This window comes from Mustela nivalis (genome assembly GCF_964662115.1).
Source record: "Mustela nivalis genome assembly, chromosome: 2".
NCBI classification, from domain to species: domain Eukaryota; kingdom Metazoa; phylum Chordata; class Mammalia; order Carnivora; family Mustelidae; genus Mustela; species Mustela nivalis.
In genome coordinates, this window is record NC_139021.1 from 39,232,895 (window position 1) to 39,254,718 (window position 21,824).

Genomic DNA, 21,824 nt, shown 5'->3' on the forward strand with positions numbered 1-21,824 from the left:
TTACTTGGGACCAAAAAAGCTCTGCTCCATTTCATCTTTGGTGATACAGGTTGATAGAGCCTCTACTGTGTCTTAAGTGTAGCCATTCTATGAAAGGGAAAGGAATGAGAATTGCTCTTAAAAACTAATCACATTTTTCTTCGCCAAAGCATCATATGACCATGCCTGCCTTAAGGCAGCAGAGAAATGCAATCCTACCCATGTGCCCAGAGCGAAATAAAACAGAATTTTGAACCAAACTTAAAGACTGCCAGCAAACATCCAGGAGCTGTAGGATCAATACCACTAGGAATTGGAGTTTGGGACAGTCTTGGGCATCTTATCTCTTGACACGGTCTTCCCTCTCTTACCACCTTCACTGTGTAATCAGCAAGCTGAAACTTAAGGGTAACGAGGAAATAAGAGTTTACTGAGTACTTCTTGCAAAGCAATGTGCCAGTGTTTAAATGTATCACACTTCACATCTTTCAGACTTCACTTTGGCTAGTGTAGTCTGGGAGCAGACATTCATCAGTTTTTCGTGCTGCACACAGGACTGGGTAATGTGAGAATCTGGTGGCACAAAGAAGAAAAGAGGGAAGGCAACAAAAGTTTAGAACTGGAATGTGACTAAGACCACTGAATCTAACCTTCTGTATATGGTCCCAGTTCTCTGCTTAAGCCTGAAGAAAACAAAAGTAAGTATCTGTAGGTACTTGTTATGGATTGCATTGTGTCTCTCCAGAAGTCCTGTTGAAACCCGAACCCCCAGTGTGATGGCATTTAGAGATAGGGCCCTCATAATGCGAATACTGTTCTTGTAAGATACAAAAGAGCCTGCTGTGTCTTTGCCATGTGAAGACACAGTGAGAAGGCAGCCCTCTAAAAAATGCACAGGAAAAGCTATCACCTGAAAATGCCCATTCTTGCACCTGATCTAGGGATTCGAGCTTCCAGAACAGTGAGAAATACATTTTGTTTTTCAAACTATCCAGTCTGTGGTGTTTTGTTATGGCAATTCAAGCTGACCATGACAGTAATGGTGGTAGGTCACTGGGAACTGAATGAGTCAGTCACACTATAATCATTTCTGTCCCTAGAAACTTAACATGTTGGGGCAGAGACCTTAAGAGTATACTTTCATCTTAAAATCACAAATTGTGCTATAAATCTTAGATTTAGTATTAACAAAACTTTTTTGTTGTTGTTCTGACCTAAACCTCCACTAAAATGGCTTGGTGTAGCCAAGCTGGAAAATGGAGAGGGTTAGTGTCTCCTGGATTAGTAGTGTGGTATATGGCCCTAGAATTAAGGAGTCCCAGAGTTTTACCCGGATCCTCTGATACTAGAAGATAAATCTGGATTCTTCGTAGCTGTGTAGCCTTTGACAATTTATTCGACTTTTCTGAGCCCCCGTTTCCTCTCTACAATGGGGATAATCCCAGTACTTACTTCATGGATTTAGAACTAAATGAGAACATTAAAATGAGAATACAAAGTAAAAGGTTTAGCGCGTTGCTTGGCACAAAGGGCGCAATAAATACTCCCTAAATTCTCACAGCTCATTCAACACAGAACTCAGTCTGAAGCCCCTTATTCCTTGCCTAATGTGCTTCCCATCAGATCACATGAAACGTTCCATGGAACGGGTAGCGTAAGATGCCAGCCCGACTACACTGGCATGACCCAAGCGGAGAAAACGGCAGCCGCAGATGCCCCAACTCCGCTGCCAGAAACTGCGCCTGCGCGGGCGTCCTTCCTCGCCAGGCGACGCGACGTGAGGCGCCTGCGCATTGGGCCTAGAGCGTCCTCCAGGACTTACCCAGCAGGCAACGCAGCAGTCTCGGGTCAAAATGGCGAGCAGGCCTGCCGGTAAGTTACGGGTGACCTCTCAGACAGGCATTGCCATACTCAAGCCTTTTCTTCTTGCAGCAGTTTGCTCCGTTTCCTCTGTCCTAAGTGGCTAGGTGTGCGATGTCAGGGAAGGTGGAGGCTGCGCTCCAGCCCTAAAGGGCGCTTTTCCCCCGACCCTCTTCCTGTCCCCAGGCCGGGCTCACCTGAAGGGTTGAAGGTGGATCTACCGTCGGTGAAGGTGCCCGCGGTGGCTCCGATAGCCTTGCCATTCCCACTGCCCGTACGCGGCAGGTCTTCCCTCGGCCTTGAAGTGTTCAGGGGGCACAAACAGATAATTAGTGCATGACTTTCAACTAAAACCGAGTGCTTGCCGTGAGTCAGGCCCTGTCGTCTGCGATCACTTCTGCCAGTGTGACGACGGAGATAATGGTTTGCCTCTTAACGCTGGTCTGGTAGCCGAGGGGAAATGACTGGAGGAAATAGGTCTGCAAACTTCCTTTCACCCCTCGCGCTTCTCGAACGGCATTCGGGACAGCTGAGCCAGGGTTCCTGCGAAGCTTCAGATTCATGTAGGCTTATCTGGAACGTCAGCTCCGTCTGCAGATTTGGAGAAGTTTGTATTTACAGTAGGCACTAAAACATACGTACTATCCAATAGAATATACAGATTACCGGAATATTTAAAACAGAGCGTGAACACCAAGGATTTTCCCTCCCCCTCACCTTTTTTCAGGTCTCTGCCCTCTGGAGGTATAAATCGGAGTAACCTTTAAATGCTCTTGGTCCCTTTCTCCTCGCTCTCAGCAATGATGAAGCTATTGGGAAAGAGCAGATTGCCGGAAAAATCCATTACTCTAAATGACACTGAACTTTTTTGGGGGTGGGGGGACATTGAAGAATTCATTGTTTCATTAACTTGACAAATATAGAAGTCACTGTGCTCTGTCCTGTGTTTGAGAACTAGATAGACCTGGTCTCCACCCTATCTATCACTGGAAGGCTCTGATCTTGGATAGGATAAGTTCCCTAAACATTACTCTTCTGGTAGGACAGGAGTGTTGTAAATAAACCCAGCTAATATGGACAAAGCAGATAAGATAGTGTCTAGCACACAAGTGTTAAATGAATATTAATCATCACCATCAATGACAAATAGATACACAGATCATTTGTTTTCTACAAATACGGTTGTACTCTTGGGTACTTGTTTTTCTAGAAGCAATCTTTTACATGGTGCTTCATTTTTTTTTTTAAGATTTTATTTATTTTATTTGACAGAGATCACAGGTAAGCAGAGAGGCAGGCAGAGAGAGAGAGAAGGAAGCAGGCTCCCTGCGGAGCAGAGAGCCCGATGCTGGGCTCAATTCCAGGACCCTGGGATCATGACCTGAGCCAAAGGCAGAGGCTTTAACTCACTGAGCCACCCAGGCGCCCCACAAGGTGCTTCATTTTTAAGGAGCTTTGCCAAAGCTGTGTAATCTGTGATACACTAAGGAGAAGGGAGGAGGAGGGCTTGGAATAAAAGAGTTTGCTCTTGGTGAGAGGATAGCCCCAGCCAAAATTTTAAAAAGAAAATTTAAATTTGCTCTGTCTCCCCTTCTTAACAACACCTGACCTATGAACATTAGGCACTTTCATGTTGCCCTTAACTTCTGCTGAGTCACCTGTCAGTTTCAGTCCTGCACCCCAAAGAGCTTTAACATTACCTATTTCTTTTCATCCATTTTCAAATATTCATTTCCTTGTTGGAAAGTTAACTATTTGGGAGTAGGAAAATGGGCTTCTTCATGTGTTTGAGTTTACCCTTTTTTCCCATGACTTGCTGTCCATTTTTTTTTTTTAACCTGTAATCACTTTTACTCATAGATAAAATAAGCAGTTTTTATCTACATTGTACAGAATATACACTTTGAAAAGGAAATTTCCTTTCTCTGTTTGCATTCTCTAACAAGGCAACTGTAAGAGTACTGGTTGCCTACCTCTCCAGGTGTTCATATAGTATAATAAATAATTGCATCATAGAAACTAACAGTGTGACAATATTAGTTGCAGCATCAAGCCAGTGGCTGGAGGGTATTCGAAAATGGTACTACAATGCTGCAGGGTTCAATAAACTGGGTGAGTATTTATTTTCCTTCTTTCTTTCTTCCTTTCTTCCTTTTTTTTTTTTTGCTTTTGCAAGAGATGTTAGTATTCCCAAAAGCTGCTTAACTAATTGTACCTGTGTATATTAGAACATTTTAAAATTAGCTCACATTTTTTTTTTAAAGATTTTATTTATTTATCAGAGAGAGAGGGGGAGAGAGCGAGCACAGGCAGACAGAATGGCAGGCAGAGGCAGAGGGAGAAGCAGGCTGAGGGAGCAAGGAGCCTGATGTCGGACTCGATCCCAGCATGCTGGGATCATGACCTGAGCCGAAGGCAGCTGCTTAACCAACTGAGCCACCCAGGTGTCCCAAAATTAGCTCACATTTTATTGTTCAGTCATTTCTTTTTTATTATTTTGAGAAGAGAGTAATAGAATCAATCATCTCAGATGTTTGAGGTGCATATAAGTTATGTTCTTGAAGTCTGGTAGCAGTACATTATCCTTATTATATGCTCCCTTTCCCAACTCCTCCATCTGGCATTTGAAAATTTAGGTTATATGAACTTGGAAAGTAAGAGATTTCACAGATGTTAAAATTGCCAGATGTCCAAATCATCAGATCTCTTTTTTTTTTAAGATCTTTATTTATTTATTTGACAGAGATCACAAGTAGGCAGAGAGAGGAAGGGAAGCAGGCTCCCTGCTGAGGGATGCTGGGGATGCGGGGCTCGATCCCAGGACCCTGAGATCATGACTTGAGCTGAAGGCAGAGACTTTAACCCACTGAGCCACCCAGGTGCCCCTAAATCGTCAGATATCTGAACACTAAGAATTTCAGCTTTTTTTAATTGAAGCTTGACAGAAGCATCATTAAATGTTACTGGTTCCTTAGTACACTGTTATCTTAAGGTTCTTTAATACCGTGATCTCAGATTCAAAGTATAAGAAAATAGAGATGTGATTTACTGATGTGTTTAAAAACAAAGTAGATATTTTAAAAATTGTTTTAGATAAAATATGAATTTTTTGACAGTGGATTTTAAAAGACTCATTGTTTCTAGGGTACCATTTAAGAAATAATCCATTATGAAGGAAAGGAAAAAATAAAATAAGAAAATCGGAGAGGGAGACAAACCATAGGAGATGCTAGGAAACAAAACTGAGGGTTCCTGGAGGGAGGGTCGGGGAGGGGTGGGGTAAGCAGGTGAGGGACGTTATGGAGCGGACTTGATGTAACGAGCACCGGCTGTTATATACAACTCATGAATCACTAAATTATACCTTTGAAGCTAATAATAAACTATACGTTAATTCATTGATTTTTAAATTTTAAAAAAGAAAAAACCCATTATTACGTATGAAATGCATACATAGTTCACCTGAGTCTTAAGTTATGTCATAAACTTGTTTCATTCATTTTTTTTAAAATGTCTGATTTTTGAGATGTGTATTCAGAAAACTCTTGTTTTCTGTCACAGGGTTAATGCGAGATGATACAATACATGAGAATGATGATGTGAAAGAAGCCATAAGAAGGCTACCTGAGAACCTTTATAATGACAGGATGTTTCGCATTAAGAGGGCACTGGACCTGACCATGAGGCATCAGATCTTGCCTAAAGAGCAATGGACAAAATACGAGGAGGTAGCTCGGCTTTTATGTATGGGACAGCTTTGGGCACTAAGCATTGAGCATTAGAAACAAACAAATTCATTGGTACCGTTCTTTAGAGTTCTTAAAGTTGTGTCAGAGAAATACCCTCAGGGCAGTCCAGTGAGGTTAATAGAGCAAATGTTAACTCCATTTTAGAGATAAATTTTGTGACTTAGGGGTGATGTGACTGTTCCAAAATCACCAAGCAAGTCTCTAATGTAGATATCCAGGGCTATAGTCCAGATCCTCTCTCTTCTGGGTCATTCTCCTTCTATACTCTGTTTCCTGCTTGATGAAAAAATGGTAGTATCTATGTGATCAGCTCCTGGGGTAGCCCTCTGGCTCCCAGGAAGGACTCTGAAGTAAGCCCCCACCCCTTGAACTGTACTAAAGTTAGGCAAAAGCTTTTAACTTCACTTCTTCTTTGGCAGACTTTACCCTCTCAACCTGTCAAAGCAACTTATTACAGTGGCTTTGTTGGTTTTTACATTTTAGAAAAGCAGACAGTTCTTAGACTGCTTGTAAATACATTTTCTTAAGTTGGAAATAAAAATTAATTTTGATGAATGTCTTTTGTTGAAGACCTGTTGAATGTTTGGGATATATCAGTATGTGATGGCTGTATATAATATTTTTCTTTCATTCATTCTTTAGGATAAATTCTACCTTGAACCGTATCTGAAAGAAGTTATTCGGGAAAGGAAAGAGAGAGAAGAATGGGCAAAGAAGTAATCATGGAGTTGAAAACTGTCATTGCATCTGCCCTCAAGTATTTTTAAGAAGTTGAATAAAGCTGAAATGTACAATTTAGAACTATCTGAGCTGCAAATGTATTGCTTTAAATAAATATCTATTATGATTACTATTGGAGTGTTTGCATTCTAAATCTTATTCTGAATAACTACTGAATTTACTTACCTGTTAACAATTCTTTCTAGACTTCTAAGATATATTTTAGTTACGATTTTACTGCTTCCTGGAGCTCAGAGAGGCCACTTGAATCAGCTTTGCTCACTGGTTGGACAACATCTTATTTTACTGAAGAATGTAACATTCTTTCAAGTAGAGTAATCACCTTTATATTGCCTTTGTAGTTTACCAAGATATGTAGAAGCCCCCTCAGGCCTCACTTGGCTGGGATGGAGTAGAGCAAGAAATTAGTGTGGTGACTTGACTGTATGTGAAGCAAACAGCACTGTAACAGATTGCCTCTCAGACATCACAAGTTCCCCGATAAAAAGAGGATTCACCCCCTCCTTGGGCAGGATTGATAAATAGCATTCTCCAACCACTGGCCTCTGAATATTGATGTTACATCCTATCCTTTTTTAAAAAATTATGTATGTGGTCGCAGTATTGCTCTATGTAGGATACATACATGTGATCTTGTGTTAATACATGTATTAGCAAACAAAAACTAGACAGTAAAAAAATGGACAAAAATACAAAGTAGAAGTGTTAAGGTTATAATTTTATTTTGCTTTATTTTTTTTTAAAGATTTTATTTATTTATTTGACAGAGATCACAAGTAGGTAGAGAGGCAGGCAGAGAGAGAGAGAGAGGAGGAAGCAGGCTCCCTGCTGAGCAGAGAGCCCGATGCGGGACTCGATCCCAGGACCCTGAGATCATGACCTGAGCCGAAGGCAGCGGCTTAACCCACTGAGCCACCCAGGCGCCCCAAGGTTATAATTTTAAATACAAATTAGAACCATTCAATAATGTCATTCCTACCCCTGAATTCTAAAACGCTTCGGTGGAAAGAGCTGTGTAGGACCTGCATCCTGTGTGGGGTTCTGCCAGCCTCTGCTGTGTGCAGAGAGAGCTCTGACTGGGATCTTCTCTCGGAGAACAGAACAGTGCAAAAAGCAAGTTGGGGGTTCTATTTAAAATTCCTAAAGCAGGATCAAAGTATATATATATGTATATATATATATTTTTTTTTTCACAAAAAGGGTTACGATGTTTGACAGTCATTTATGTTTGACTTCTACAACATGAACGTGAGTGTCTTAAATTTTTTGCCTTAATATCTAAAATATTCAAAAACGTCATTAAATTCTCAAAGAGCCTTCTCTTTCACAAAGTTATTTTCTGAAATGCCTAATCATTCTTGCCAATTTTCTTTAGTCTGGTCTGAGTTGCTTGGATCTCCATTTGATAATGGTCTTGGTCACAATAAAAGTTCCCCTTTAACATACTTAATATTTTATAAGATTTGTGATTTGATTTTGCAGTCCGTTTGAGTTACGTTTTTTGGGACAGTATCACAAATCACAGAGAAACAGATGAAGATGGCAGTAGATGCTAGTGTTGGGGAACGGTTTAGTGAGGACTATATATCATTAGTGAATTATTAAATTTTCTGTGTCAAGATGCTTCTTTATATAGGGATAATGAGGCAACTAAGATAAATTCTCAGACAACCAAGAACCACCCAGTGTTTCAGTGATTCAGTTTCTTTCCTCTCATGCTTTTTCAAATAAATTTGAATCTCATATGTGGCTGATGGGTGTTAATAACCCTATGACCCTTTGGACAGCATTTTGGCAATGTGAATCAAGAATTACAAAATCTAAATAATTCCAATAGCAGTCATCATTATATTGAGTGATTATGATTGTTTTACATGAGGCACTGTGTCCTTTACAATCATTGGTCTCACAATAATGCAATGAGGATTATTACACCTTTGCAAATAAGCAAACTAAGGCTTACTTTACAGAGGTCAAGCACCTTGCCCAAAGTCATGCATCCACAGAAATGGTGTGTGACTCCAAAACTGTGCTGCAGTGCTGCTTATCAGAGTGAAAAACCAAACAGGTATAAGTTTTCAATAATAGGACATACTTAAGTAAGCTGTACTGAGTGGGGAAAGTGTATTTATGAAGATAGTTTAAAAAGTCAGAAACTTCTTGTGATATGAAGACAGATGTAACCAAGTGAAACAAAATCCCCAACCGTTTGTTAAGGAAAGATGTGAAACAGGAAGGTGATAGTGGAGGTTCTCTTTTTGTGAGTAAGTGTGGCTTAGTATTCTTCCTTTCTCTGACAGTTAATTTTTCATAATTGAGTAGCAATCACTTTTACAGTAGAAAAGGCAATAGCAGATATTTGTGTTATTGGCCCAAAAGCTGTAGTTCGTAGGATCTCTCACCTTGCCTGAGCCCCGTGCCCCAGGAGCTCTTATGAATGAAATGGTAACCAGCAATAAGAATGAACAATTTGCATGGAGGACATGGGGAGATAGAGAGGAGAAGGGAGTTGGGGGAAATTGGAAGGGGAAGTGAACCATGAGAGACTATGGACTCTGAAAAACAATCTGAGGGTTTTGAAGGGGCGGGGGGTGGGAGGTCGGGGTACCAGGTGATGGGTATTATAGAGGGCACGGATTGCATGGAGCACTGGGTGTGGTGCAAAAAAATGAATACTGTTATGCTGAAAATAAAAAATAAATTTAAAAAATAGATTATATGTTTAAAAAAAAATTTAAAAATTAAATAAAAATAAAAGAATGAACAATTTTTCTAAAACATGTTCAGGCTAAATAAAGAAGACTGGACTGAAGAACAGCAAGCAGGCTGTGCCCTCATGTTTATAGCAGCAATGTCCAAATAGCACAATAGCCAAACTATGGAAAAAACCTAGATGTCCATCAACAGATGAATGGATAAAGAAGATGTGGTATATATACACAATGGAATACTATGCAGCCATCAAAAGAAATGAAATCTTGCCATTTGCGATGACATGGATGGAACTAGAGGGTATTTTATATATATATACACACACATATATGTATAATAATATATATAGTACTATATACTATAGATATCATATAACACTGCTTGTTACCAGTGAATTTGCTGCTATGGTGAGGACTGAAAACCATCCAGGGAAAAGCAAGGCTCCCTGGAGGTTCTTAGGAAAAAGATCAGGTCACACTGGGAGGAGGTTTCAACATAGTCCTGCTTGGCAGAAGAAGGTTGAGAAAACGGACAGTCCAGAACCCCCATTTTTTTTTTTAAATTATTTTTTATTGACATATAATGTATTATTAGCCCCAGGGGTCCAGGTCTGTAAATCGCCAGGTTTACACACTTGACAGCACTCATCATCGCACATACCCTCCCCAATGTCCATAACCCCACTACCCTCTCCCTACCCCCCTTCCCCCGGCAACCCTCAGATTGTTTTGTGAGATTAAGAGTCACTTATGGGGACGCCTGGGTGGCTCAGTTGGTTAAGCAGCTGCCTTCGGCTCAGGTCATGATCCCAGCGTCCTGGGATCGAGTCCCATATCGGGCTCCTTGCTCCACAGGGAGCCTGCTTCTCCGTCTGACTCTGCCTTCCACTCTGTCTGCCTGTGCTCACTCTCGCTCGCTCTCTCTGACAAATAAATAAAATCTTTAAAAAAAAAAAAAAGAGTCACTTATGGTTTGTCTCCCTCCCAATCCCATCTTGTTTCATTTATTCTTTTCCTACCCCCAAACCCCCCACGTTGCATCTCAACTTCCTCATATCAGGGAGATCATATGATAATTGTCTTTCTCTGATTGACTTATTTCACTAAGCATGATACCCTCTAGTTCCATCCATGTCATCACAAATGGCAAGATTTCATTTCTTTTGATGGCTGCATAGTATTCCATTGTATATATGTACCACATCTTCTTTATCCATTCATCTGTTGATGGACATCTAGGTTCTTTCCATAGTTTGGCTATTGTGGACATTGCTACTATAAACATTTGGGTGCACGTGCTCCCCCCAAAAATCATTTGTATCCCCAGAGAATTTCCTTGACTAGGACTCTCCAGAGGCTCGTTTAACCTCCGGATCACTTTTGCAGAGTCTGACAATCGTTCAACTAAGCATCCAGTGCGCATCTTTATAAGGAGACCAGAGCGGAAGCACCTCCAGCTGGACTCCTACAAAGGTGTGTGAAGAGAAGGATGGGGTGGAGGGAGGCCGGGGCACTAAACTTGGGAACTATGCTTGTAAATGCTGGTGACATTTAAAGCAAGCCTAAGGGCTCCACTGAAAGATGGCACAATCAGCTGACCAAGGTTAAGGTGTAACGGGAGCAACTGGGTCATCCACCTGCTTCAAGCAGAAAATGAGGCATGACGGTAGTCTGGTCTGTGACTTTGTGAGAGCTCTTTCTAGCCAAACTGTAAGGATTTTCCACATCACTTAACGACCTTGTTCTTCTAAATGGAAAAAGTATGCAAAAGTTCTTTGAAAACCATAGAACACTGTATCAATGTTTTTACTATTAATTATAATTACCAGTATTGTTCTGCTTGTCATGCAGAATAAGACAGAAAATAGGAACTGTATTTGGCCCACTGAAAGAATAGTTGAAGGGTTGAGAATTTTGTTAATTGGCCAATGAAATCCTTTCACTTGAAGAGAGGGTCATTTTGTTACCAAAAGCGTACTATGAAAAACTTGAAAAATCAGCACCGGAAAATCTGAAATACAAGCTCATGGAATAGTAAGATTCAGAGATGCCCGGATAGGAATCCACTTACTCTGTGACTATAGGACTCTGATCTAACCGCTCCATACCTTGTTTTTTTCAGCTCTAAAGTGGGGGTCATGATAGGACCCACTTTACAGGGTTATTGTGAAAATTGCCTGACTTCATTACATGCCAAACACTGAGAATAGTTCCTGGACATGGTAAACACTAGAAGAGTTAGCTTTGGTGCTCCTTTATGTGAACAGAAGGGAGAATAAATATTCTGGGGAAATGTTGAGGGCCATTAAGTCTGGTAGTGGCCTATGGAGGCCCAGGTCCCGGGGTCTTTTCTTCTACCTCCTATGTGACACTCTCATTCCTGGCTCATCTGTCTCCATGGATGTCTGGCCTTGAATGAAGTACCCATTACCCAAGATGAGGGCAGGTGGAATCAGACCTGTGTGATAGCTTAATTAGGAAGGAGCCCAGCCAAGACTTTCCTGTCTCCTTGTTTTGCTTTTTGGATTGGCAGTGTTTTTTTAAACTTTCACATTCTGCTAGTTTACTTTGTACAGTGTAAAATGTTTGATAGCTTTTATTGTTCAAAGTTTGAGGTTGATTTAGGTTTTGAGTATATGGCTTCCTAGACCTTGAAGAAAGATAGATTTGCTTACTCTCAAGTGGCCTACTTTGTTTTTCATTTCTTTGCAATTCCATCCAAAACACTTAGCTTATGCTCACTGTTGTGGATCACTCAGCCTCCACGGTGTCCTGGTGTAGGAAACAGAGTAAGGTATGGTGGGGGCTTAGGTCCCCAAATTCTGATTCTGGTATTCCCAAGCTGCGCAGCAATGTTGGTCACGTTCCCCAACGGAGTTCTCACAGCTTCAGTGTTTATGTGATGCTCTACGAATGGGGCCAACATGTTAGTGAAGGACTCTTCACCAGCAGCACCATTGCCTGTTTTAAAACTCTAGGATCTTAATAAATTCCCAAGTGTAGATTTTGATAAAGATTGTATGTTTACTTTAAGGACTCCCTTTTAAGGCATTAGTTCTTTACTAATTCTGACTTCCTAAAAGACTCATTAATAAGAATAAAAACTGGGCCAAAGCCCAAAATTCCTACAGCCATAATAATCCTCCTATATTCACAAATGTGTTGGGGTTTGGTACTACAGACATCCTGTGTGTGACTTTGAAAATAACCAAAGTACTGGGAATTTCAAAGTTAGGCGAACATAAAAACTGTACGAAGCAAACCTGGGACAACCTGGAGGATGGAGGGAATTGAGTTTACCCTGAATGGGTGACAGCAATTTTAGGAACTATGGTATCAGAGATGAACAGAATTGAAGGGTGAACTGAATCACGTTATTTCAGAAAATAGGAGGAAAGGGTCCCTTGTTAGAATAAGGTACCAAATTCTGTCACTAGGTGGCGATGCACTACAACTTTACAACTTCAAGGTACACCACACCAGTGTGATTGAAGATTTATCCATTCCATGCCCTACCAACTCCCTCCCCTTCATTTTTCAGGATGACAGCACCTTAGAGGTTTATGGCCATCAGGAGAATTTACAACTAAGCTATATACTGATGTAATGAAATCTAATATATGCTGTGCAATGAATTATGAGATGTTATTTAGTTTCAGGATTTTATTACTTCAATCAGTTATGACCATATTTCCTTTTATATGATTGCTCACTCTTTAAACATACCAGATGACTGTATAAGGAACACCTAATAAAGTCTATAGATGTTAAAGTATAAATGTTTTAATTTATTTGCCATAATTTGTTTAAATTCTGGTTATACTGGTGTTCATATTAAAAGTCATAATATGTTAGAATCTGAGATCTCAGATGGACGGTGCCTCTGAATTATATTTTGCTAAGAAATGTCATTGTATGTACTAGCAATTGAGCAGGAAAGAAGAATGGAATCATTACAAGGCAGTTAATTTTTAGCATAGATTCCAGAAAGTCTGTTAATATTTGAGGGGTTTATGTATTATGACAAACTATTTAAATTGTTATTCTGGATTCTGACTATATCTCTCCTACAGTCAAAAGTATGTATTATTTGTTTTACTTTGTATTTTAATACACTTGCCTATTTTTGCATAAATGCCAAAAATGTAATTTCAAAATAAATCCCTGTGAAACTTCTGGTAACAGTATTCAGTTGAGTCATTGCTCTGTTAGTATTCTATCTTAAAGAAAGTTTTATACATATATATGAAAACTATATTTACAAGCCAACTCCCCCCCCCCACACAAAGATAACTGTTTGGTTTACAAAAGAGTCAGTTTATAATTCCTTTCTTATGCATGCATTTAAAATGTGGTTTACTACTAAACTGGAAACTCAGATCTGAAGCCAACAATTTAGGCAAGCCATTAGCCTTTATAGATTGGGGTTTCTCAGCTATGAGATGAAGGGGCTTAGCTGCAAAGTCTTTAAGACTCATTTCAGCACCAACCCAATCTGGATCTGTGATTTAATCTATGCACTTTGTTGTTAGGATAAACCGCCAGTGATGGAGCCTCAGCTTTGTCCTAGGCCTTGTTCATACATTGCCTCTTTTTATCCTCCCTTCAACCCTCTGAGATAGATATTATTACATCTATTGTATGGAAGAAGAAATTGAGCTTGAGAAGGTCATTTAACTATTGTTCATTACATAGTTAAAAAATTTTTTTTCGGTGTATGCTTTTTATGTGCTTTATACTAGGTGGGAGCTAGGGATAAGACAGGGTTTCCTCAATATCGGTACTACTGACATTTTGGGCTGGATAATTCTTCGTTATGGGGGCTTTCCTGTACATTGTAGGATGTTTAGTAGCATCCCTGGTTCCCCCCCCCCCCAGTTGTGGCTACCAAAAATGTCCCCACACCTTGCCCAATGTCCCATGGGAGACAGAACTGCCTCCAGCTGAAAACCTTCAGTGTAGGAATACAAAGAGAGAAACCAAGAGGGTGGAGACATATACGTAAATAGATTCATGAATATGTAAATTATCTAGAAATATGTATGTATCGGGTATTATGGAAACATGGTAAAGGCAAACTCACTCAGCCTGGAGGATATTCAGGGAAGACCCTCTGACAACTTAGCTGATTCCAGAAGAGTAAGCGAAGTCAGCCAAGCCAAGAAGGTGGTGGAGGACTTTGTAAGCAGAGGGAAACAAAAAGGACTCACTCAGAGGCACCAAAGTGCAAGGTGTACGTCTTGGGAAGAACAGTCTTGCTTTAATGGAGTGGCAGATGTCATCTGGGAGACGTGCGAGATAAAACTCGGAAGGGCGCTTCAAATTGACCTGCTTGGACTTTGTGAGCAGGAAAAGTCTTTGAAAAAATTCTGAAAATCTTTCCCAGCATTCTCCCAGAATTCCAGAATTTTCAAGTTGCGTCAAGGGGGATGAATTTTAAAGTTTCTCAATACCAAACTGCCAGTTTGCTTTTCATAACTTTGTAATGATTTATATGCCTCTAAGCAATCCATTAACACCCCTGCCTGAACTGTGTACTCCCCTTAAAGACAATCTTTGTGGGGGCACCTGGGTTCTCAGTGGATTAAAGCCTCTGCCTTTGGCTCAAGTCATGATTCTGGGGTCCTGGAATCAAGCCCCGAATTGGGCTCTCTGCTCAGCCGGGAGCCTGCTTTCCTCTCATGCTCTGCCTGCCTCTCTGCCTACTTGTGATCTGTGTGTGTGTGTGTGTGTGTGTGTATGTGTGAAATAAATAAATAAAATCTTAAAAAAAAAAAAAGAACAATCTTTGTGAACTTGGTTGGATAGTTTCTGGTTTAAATTTGCATTTCTTGGATTGAGTAAACATTTTTCCATAAGCTGTTATTAAGTTGTTTTTCCTCCTTTTCTTTTTTAAGATTTCATTTTTTAATTTATTTGACAGAGAGATCACAAGTAAGCAGAGAGGCAGGCAGGACCGGGGTTGGTGGGGGGCGGGGTGGGTGGGAAGCAGGCTCCCTGCTCAGTAGAGAGCCTGATGTGGGGCTCAATACCAGGACCCTGGGATCATGACCTGAGCAGAAGGCACAGGCTTAACCCACTGAGCCACCCAGGTGCCCCAAGTTGTTTTTCCTCCTTAGTCAATCTTGTTCGTGTCCTTTTCCTATGCTTCTAATTTTATTTTTACAGGTTTTTTGGTTTTGTTTTGTTTTCTTCTTAGTAACCCCCCCACCCCAAAATTTGGGTCATTTCTTATCTATTTGTAGGAGACCTTTATATATTTAGACAGTACTCCTTTTACTTATATTTGCTGAGATGATATTTTCTTATTTCATTGTTTGAGTTTTGTTTTGGTAATTTTTGATGCCTTTTAAATTATGTTCATGGTAGTTTTTTGTTGAATGGAAGTTTCCAATTTTTATGTAGCACCATCTATCAGTCCTCTCCTCTGTGGTTTTGCCTTTGAGGTCATGCTTTGAGAAGTCCTCCCTTTACTCCAAAGTTATATAAATATCCAGTGAGGTTTTCATCCAGTACTTTTAGCTGGAAGAAGTTAAACCATAAATCTTTAGTCTCCAAGGAATTTAGGTATATGGTATGAGCAGAGCATGTTTTTGAGAGATACTAGGAGGTCCAGTTGGCAAGACTGGATGATCAATTATACGTGCAGGGAATGGAGGTGGGAAGTAGAGAGGGAGGCATGTAGGGGATCCACAAAAGGGAACGCTTTAGGGGGGAAGCAGGTGGTAATCAGCCCCGTCTATGAGCTTGTTTCTGTAGGATTTTTCGCTGTGCTGGATATTCCAGATCCACTCTCTGTACTTCTCCACCCTGCTTTGCACCTGGGAGGCTGACCTGCATGGACTACATCAATAGGCATCTTGACCTCTGGCTTCTGGCTTGAGGTTGGCCAATGGAAAGTCACCTGTAGGAGATTGCAGACAGGAAGACAGACTAGGATGTACTTCTCCAGTCCACCTTCTGCTGGGCTATGGGTTGGCAGTCCCTCTCAGGATTCCTGCAGCTCTCTCCCTCTCCACACCCATCCTTTGTGGGTTTCCTTTAACCCTGCCTGTCCTTTGTTAGTGATTTCTTCACTGGATGTTCTTTGGTTGCGGGAATCTGACTGGCAACCAAAGACCCTGACTCATACAGAGTTGGGCTCCCCTCAAGAGTTGTTGGGTTTCCCCATGAGAGTACCAAGGGCTGTCCCTTGGAATTGGTTTGTGGTCCATCACTGGAAAACTTTACAAGCTTGCTTCTTTGAAGTCGGCCAACTCATGGCCCAGAGTCAGCCTCCAAGAGACCACACAAGTTCCTGTCGAAGGGAATGACCTTCCAAACCCTGTCTCCTACCACTCCCACTTCTCTGCCTCCAAGCCTGATGGATCTGCTTCCAATCAGAGACTTACTCTTCCACACAATTTAATTCAGGGAAATGCCAGGGCTAAAAAGATGCTGTATGACAGAAAACAGAAGGTTCACCCAACCTGACAGACTGCCGTGCTGTCTTTCTGGGCAAGCTCTTTCTTCTTGTTTAACTCCCTCTTCCCCAAACATACTTTAAAATTCTACCTCTAGTCTTTGTTTTTCCTGTTCCATCTCCTGGGATGTCACTTGCAACCCTCACCATTGTCTCTGCTTGCCCACATTCTAGCTTTATTTTCAGAAAAAAAGGAAATTCTACCTACTCAGAGAAGTCCTCACTGATCCCAAGGCACCTGACCTATCTATTTTCTTTGATTTCTGAAGCACTTACTGTTTCAGCCAATCATTTGTTATTTAAAATTAGCTAATACTATCTACCTAGTGTCCACTATGTGCTAATAGCAGTGTTCTTATTTCTTAAAAAAAAAAAAAAACCCACAAAACTTCAGGGGTGCCTGGTGGCTCAGTGGGTTAAAGCCTCTGCCTTCAGCTCAGGTCATGATCCCAGGGTCCTGGAATCGAGCCCCAAATCAGGTTCTCTGCTCAGCAGGGAACCTGCTTCCCCTCCTCTCTCTCTGCCTGCCTTCTGCCTAGTTGTGATCATTGTCTGTCAAATAAGCAAATTAAATATTTAAAAAAAAACAAAACTTCAAGCTGGGCACAGTTTTAAAAGTGCTCAGAGATCTTAGATAACAGATCCAAGATCACGGCAAGTGAGCAAACTGAAATTTAAATTCTGTAGGCCTTGAAATGGCATGCTGTCTTTTCAATATCTGCCATCTTATGTTTACCACCTCAACATTTGCAAATTCAATTCTATTTCATTCTTTGCTTATGCTTTTCTTTTAAAAAAAAAAAAAGCCTCTGTGTCAAATGAAATCTTTAGTTTTAAAAGTAGCGTAATCATACTCTCTCTGAGGAGGTGACATTTGAACTATGTCCTGTTGGAGAGGAGCCCCCATGGGAAGCCGCCCTGATTCTCAAGTTGAGCTGTGCAGATAATCCCCAGGGAACTCTGGAAACAAACAAGCAACTCAGACCAAAACAACCTGATGCCTGGGAGCCATCCTTGTGATTCTGAATTGACTGGATTAAGATGCAGCCTGTAATGCAGATGTGTTTAATATACAACTACAGCAGAGAAACACTGGTTTGGGGAAGAACACTCCTGGCAGAGAAAACAGCAAGTGCAAAGGACCTGTGGTAGTAGCTGGCTGGGAGCCCCTGAGGAGAAGCTGATGGAGAAAGCTATCCTGCTGACCCTGAGCTGATGGAGAAGGCCATCCTGCTGACCCTGAACAGAGGGTGGGAGAAGGCAAACCCGAAGCCAGAGAGGCAGGCACAGTCAACCCAGTGGAAGACATTTTAGACCAGGGGAAGGAGTTTGAATTTTATGTAAACCCAACCATAAGCCCAGGATGGTTTTAAGCAGAGCAGTGAACTCTGATTTGAAAGCAAGCGGTATGTATAAAACTACCTCTTTTTCAGGAAAGCAGAGCTCTCCAGCTTACGGGTGTCTAATAATTTATTCAGCCACTTGCTCATTGATTGGCATTTGGGCTGCTTCCAGCAGAATGCTATTACAAAATAGAGCAGCAGTGAATATCCCTCTGCACTTGTGCTTTCACATTTTTGTAGGAGAGAGTCCAGAGGCTTAAAAAATTTAGACAGGGGACATGGTTGGCAGGGAGGGGAGAAAATCCTTTAAAACTCCCCGTCATGCAAGAGAGACAGATCTCTTAAGCCCAAGGGTCTGAAATGCGTGTTCCACACCAGCCAGGATAAAGCCAGGTTTAGCACACCATCAGCATTTTGCGAGTGTCCTACAGTGACACTGAAGTGTGAGGAACATGGACACACCCAGCGTTACTGAAATGGACACTGCATTTCCTCTTAGGTTTTAATAATATCATAAATTGATTACATTTGCTCACTTCCAGTTCTATCCAAGCGATTTCGTGAACATATCATATGTTTAATATTTTACGTTCACGTAAAAGTCAGCTTTTGAAAATCCTGTTGTAAATCAGGACAGAATTTTCCTTTTAGGTAGGTAAGTATACTTTAAAAAAAGAAAATTCCCATTGTCTAAAGAAAAGGTGCCTAATGTGAATGTTTCTCCATCTATTCAAAAGTTTTTTCTTAGGAAAAAGTTTTTTCTCAGGAACCAAGGAATGCCTGGGGAGGGCTGGAGATGGGTGAAGTTCAGTTTCTTCTGGAGGCTCTGGGGGAGAATCTGTTCCTCTGCTCCTCTAACTTCCAGAGGTTGCCAGCATTGCCTGGCTTGGGGCCACAGCTCTCTGATTTCCAGTGCTGTTAGCACCGGGCTTACTGCTATCTTCGACCTCTCTGCTTCCCTATTCTAAGAACCCTTGTGAGTACGTTGGGTCCACCCAGATGATCCAGGATAATCTCCCCATCTCAAGATTCTTCACTAAGTCGGATCTCCAAAGTCCCTCTCGCCATGTAAGTTCACGGACTCACAGGTGCCAAGGATTAAAGAGAGGACCTCTTTGGGGACGGGAAGTCATTATTCCACCCACCACGGACCACGGAAGGCAAAAGAGACACCCCCAGAAAAGGATGGACGGGTTCAGGCCCTGCCAAGTTCCTGTCCCAGGACTGATGGACTAAAGCTGTCTCCTCAGGGGCTCCCAGCCAGCTACTACCACAGGTCCTTTGCACTTGCTGTTTTCTCCGCAGCAGCTGCTGGCCCCCGCTACCGGCCTGTGTCATTTCCCAGCTCTCCCTGCACCTGTGTTGTTCCCACGAGACAGAATCGTGAGCTGGAACATCCAGGTGGGGGCTCTGGCTCAGGCACCCCATGCTGACTGCTGGGAGAAGGTGTCCTGCTCCCCAAGCTCGGGTAACAAGAGGGGAGCAATTGGCTCCCTGCAGGACTCAGATTGGAGGCTTCCCTTCCATGCCCTGCCAGGAGCATGTCCAGATGCTGGCAGCTCTGATGTGGACACAAGAACACATTTACACCCCAGGAAGGAACAGTCACCAGGGGCGTCACCCTGGACGGAGCTGCTGGGGCCAGCGGCCTGAATAAGACCGTTAGAGTAACTCACGAGAGCTCATCTGCCCTCCCTCGGGTGGCTCATTTCAGGACACTTGGGCCCTGTATCAGGCTGTCATTTCCCCAAGAAAGGGGACTAATTCTAATATGAATAAAAGGTATCTGCAAAGAAATCAGAGACCAAGAGTCTGTTCTAAAAGCCACAGACGGAACACGGGAGTCCCTCACTTTAATACGTACTGCCCTGGTGAGTGTGCAGATTGGCAAGATCTCTCTCAAAAGCAATGAATGTGGAGACCTGGGTGGCTCAGTCGGTTAAGCCTCTGTCTTCAGCTCCGGACATGATCTCAGGGTCCTGGGATAGAGCACCGCATCGGGCTCCCTGCTCAGTGGGGAGCCTGCTTTCCCCTCTGCCTCTTCCTCTCTTTCTATCTCTCATGAATAAATAAATAAATAAAATATTAAAAAAAAAAATGAAAAAGAAAGAAAGAAATGCAAAACAAAGCAAATGCCAAGAGCCTTTAAAAGGACATACCATCCGGTCCAGTAATTCTGCATATCGGAATGGGAAAGAAGAAAACAATAAAAGATGCAGAGATTTATGTACGTGGTGGTTTGTTCCAGCATTGTTTATTGTAATGCATGTAGGTAATTTCACCGTCAATGAGGGGGGATGGCGGTTGGAATATACTCACCCTTAAAAAGTAATATTTGCGGGGCGCCTGGATGGCTCAGTGGGTTAAAGCCTCTGCCTTCAGCTCAGGTCATGATCCCAGGGTACTGGGATCGAGCCCCGCATCGGGCTCTCTGCTCAGCAGGGAGCCTGCTTCCTCCTCTCTCTCTCTCTCTGCCTGCCTCTCTGCCTACCTGTGATCTCTGTCTGTCAAATAAATAAATAAAATCTTAAAAAAAAAAGGCTTTTAAAAAAAGTGATAATCGCGAGAGGTACTTAAGGATATAGCGATATTAAAGATATGTCTTGTTAACTAGGAAAGAAAAACTGTTTCAAACAAAAACAGATATTAATATTATAAAGGGGGGAAAAGGCAACAGGAATTTTCTGTAAGTTTTCAGGTTTAGGCTGTGCCCCTCCTTGAAATCCAACCAGGGCTTCTCGATTTAGACTCCCTGGACTAAGAAAGGTACGTCTGACTAATCGGTTGCCTTTTTAGGTGTACTTTTTCAGATTTTCAGTGAATTGTTTTTATCATCTAAGCATTTAAAAAAATTAATGACATTGAAAAATTAAGCTGTGATATTACGAGAAAATAAAGACAGAAAAATATCACACACCACACCTTTTCTCTACTACGGGTGTATGTTAGAACCACCTGGGGGCCTTTTCCATAATACACTCCCCACCGAGATCCTGATTCAGTATGCAGAAGAAAAAAACAAGACCTATTGGATTCATGTCTGTGCCCCTGCCAAGGATCTCCAATTCCAAACATGTATGCATTTCTCATACGGAGAAACAAACTCCAGCCTTCCTGGGCACGGATGGCTTCTCTCTCTCCGTTTCTTGCTAAGATGTTTGCTGCATCTCCAGCCTCCTTCACTTGTCCCCCTCGCTCTTCTTCAGAGCTTGCATCTTACCAGAAAGCACGAGTCTAACTTAGTCCTTGGAAATGCCGCCCCCTGCGATACATCTCGTGTCTCTGTTCTCATCTATAAAGGGTTGTGGATTGGATTTGTGGGCAGAGCCCTCTGGTATAGCAAGTCATGGCTGCTTTGCTGCCAGTTCAATTGTGTTAAATACCCAGCTACCAGCCGATCCTTTGAAGTTGGACAGCAGTTTGCAGACAGCAGAAAGAATAAGTCCTAAATTGCCCACAGAACAAGGGTCAAGTCCTAATCTCTCTCTCTCTTTTTTTTTAAAGATTTTATTTATTTATTTGACAGAGAGAGAGAGAGAGAGAGATCACAAGTAGGCAGAGCAGCAGGCAGAGAGAGGGGGGAAGCAGGCTCCCCACTGAGCAGAGAGCCTGATGTGGGGCTCCATCCCAGGACCCCGAGATCATGCCCTGAGCCAAAAGAAGAGGCTTAACCCACTGAGCCACCCAGGCGCCCCTCAAATCCTAATGTCCCTATCTGGAAAATTGCAAGACTGACTTACTTAACTTAGTGAACAAAACTTTGTTTAAAAACAACAGAGTACGATGTCTTCCCCCCAACCCCCACCGGGGGATGAACTTCTTACTGGAAACCGAGTGAAAAGGCAAAGAACACTCTGATCCACGTGCTGGAAATTGTCCCTGGGGTTAAAGAGAGTGGCTCATGTCTTTACCTTACTCAAATATTTACAGCACAAATGGGTGAGCCAAAAGAAGGAATAGACATTTTGGGGCAATGGTT

At 42.0% G+C, this 21,824-nt stretch overlaps 1 protein-coding gene and 1 long non-coding RNA gene across 2 annotated transcripts in view; both read left to right on the forward strand.

Annotated features, from left to right (window-relative positions):
- LOC309860595 overlaps positions 1–21,824 on the forward strand; it is a 961,417-nt gene that overhangs the window by 309,205 nt on the left and 630,388 nt on the right. The window lies entirely within an intron of this gene.
- UQCRB (ubiquinol-cytochrome c reductase binding protein) lies at positions 539–6,441 on the forward strand. Its single transcript, XM_082722859.1, has 5 exons — positions 539–677; positions 1,603–1,851; positions 3,880–3,951; positions 5,401–5,567; positions 6,231–6,441. The coding sequence occupies exons 2-5, from the start codon at positions 1,833–1,835 to the stop codon at positions 6,306–6,308; spliced, it is 336 nt and encodes a 111-aa protein (XP_082578985.1). The 5' UTR covers positions 539–677; positions 1,603–1,832; the 3' UTR covers positions 6,309–6,441.

What these genes read in the sequence shown, in the direction of transcription:
- UQCRB (XM_082722859.1), top strand. An exon ending in TGCAGGGTTCAATAAACTGG is followed by an intron (nt 3,952 to 5,400) that starts GTGAGTATTTAT and finishes TTTCTGTCACAG; the next exon opens with GGTTAATGCGAGATGATACA. An exon ending in AATGGACAAAATACGAGGAG is followed by an intron (nt 5,568 to 6,230) that starts GTAGCTCGGCTT and finishes TTCATTCTTTAG; the next exon opens with GATAAATTCTACCTTGAACC.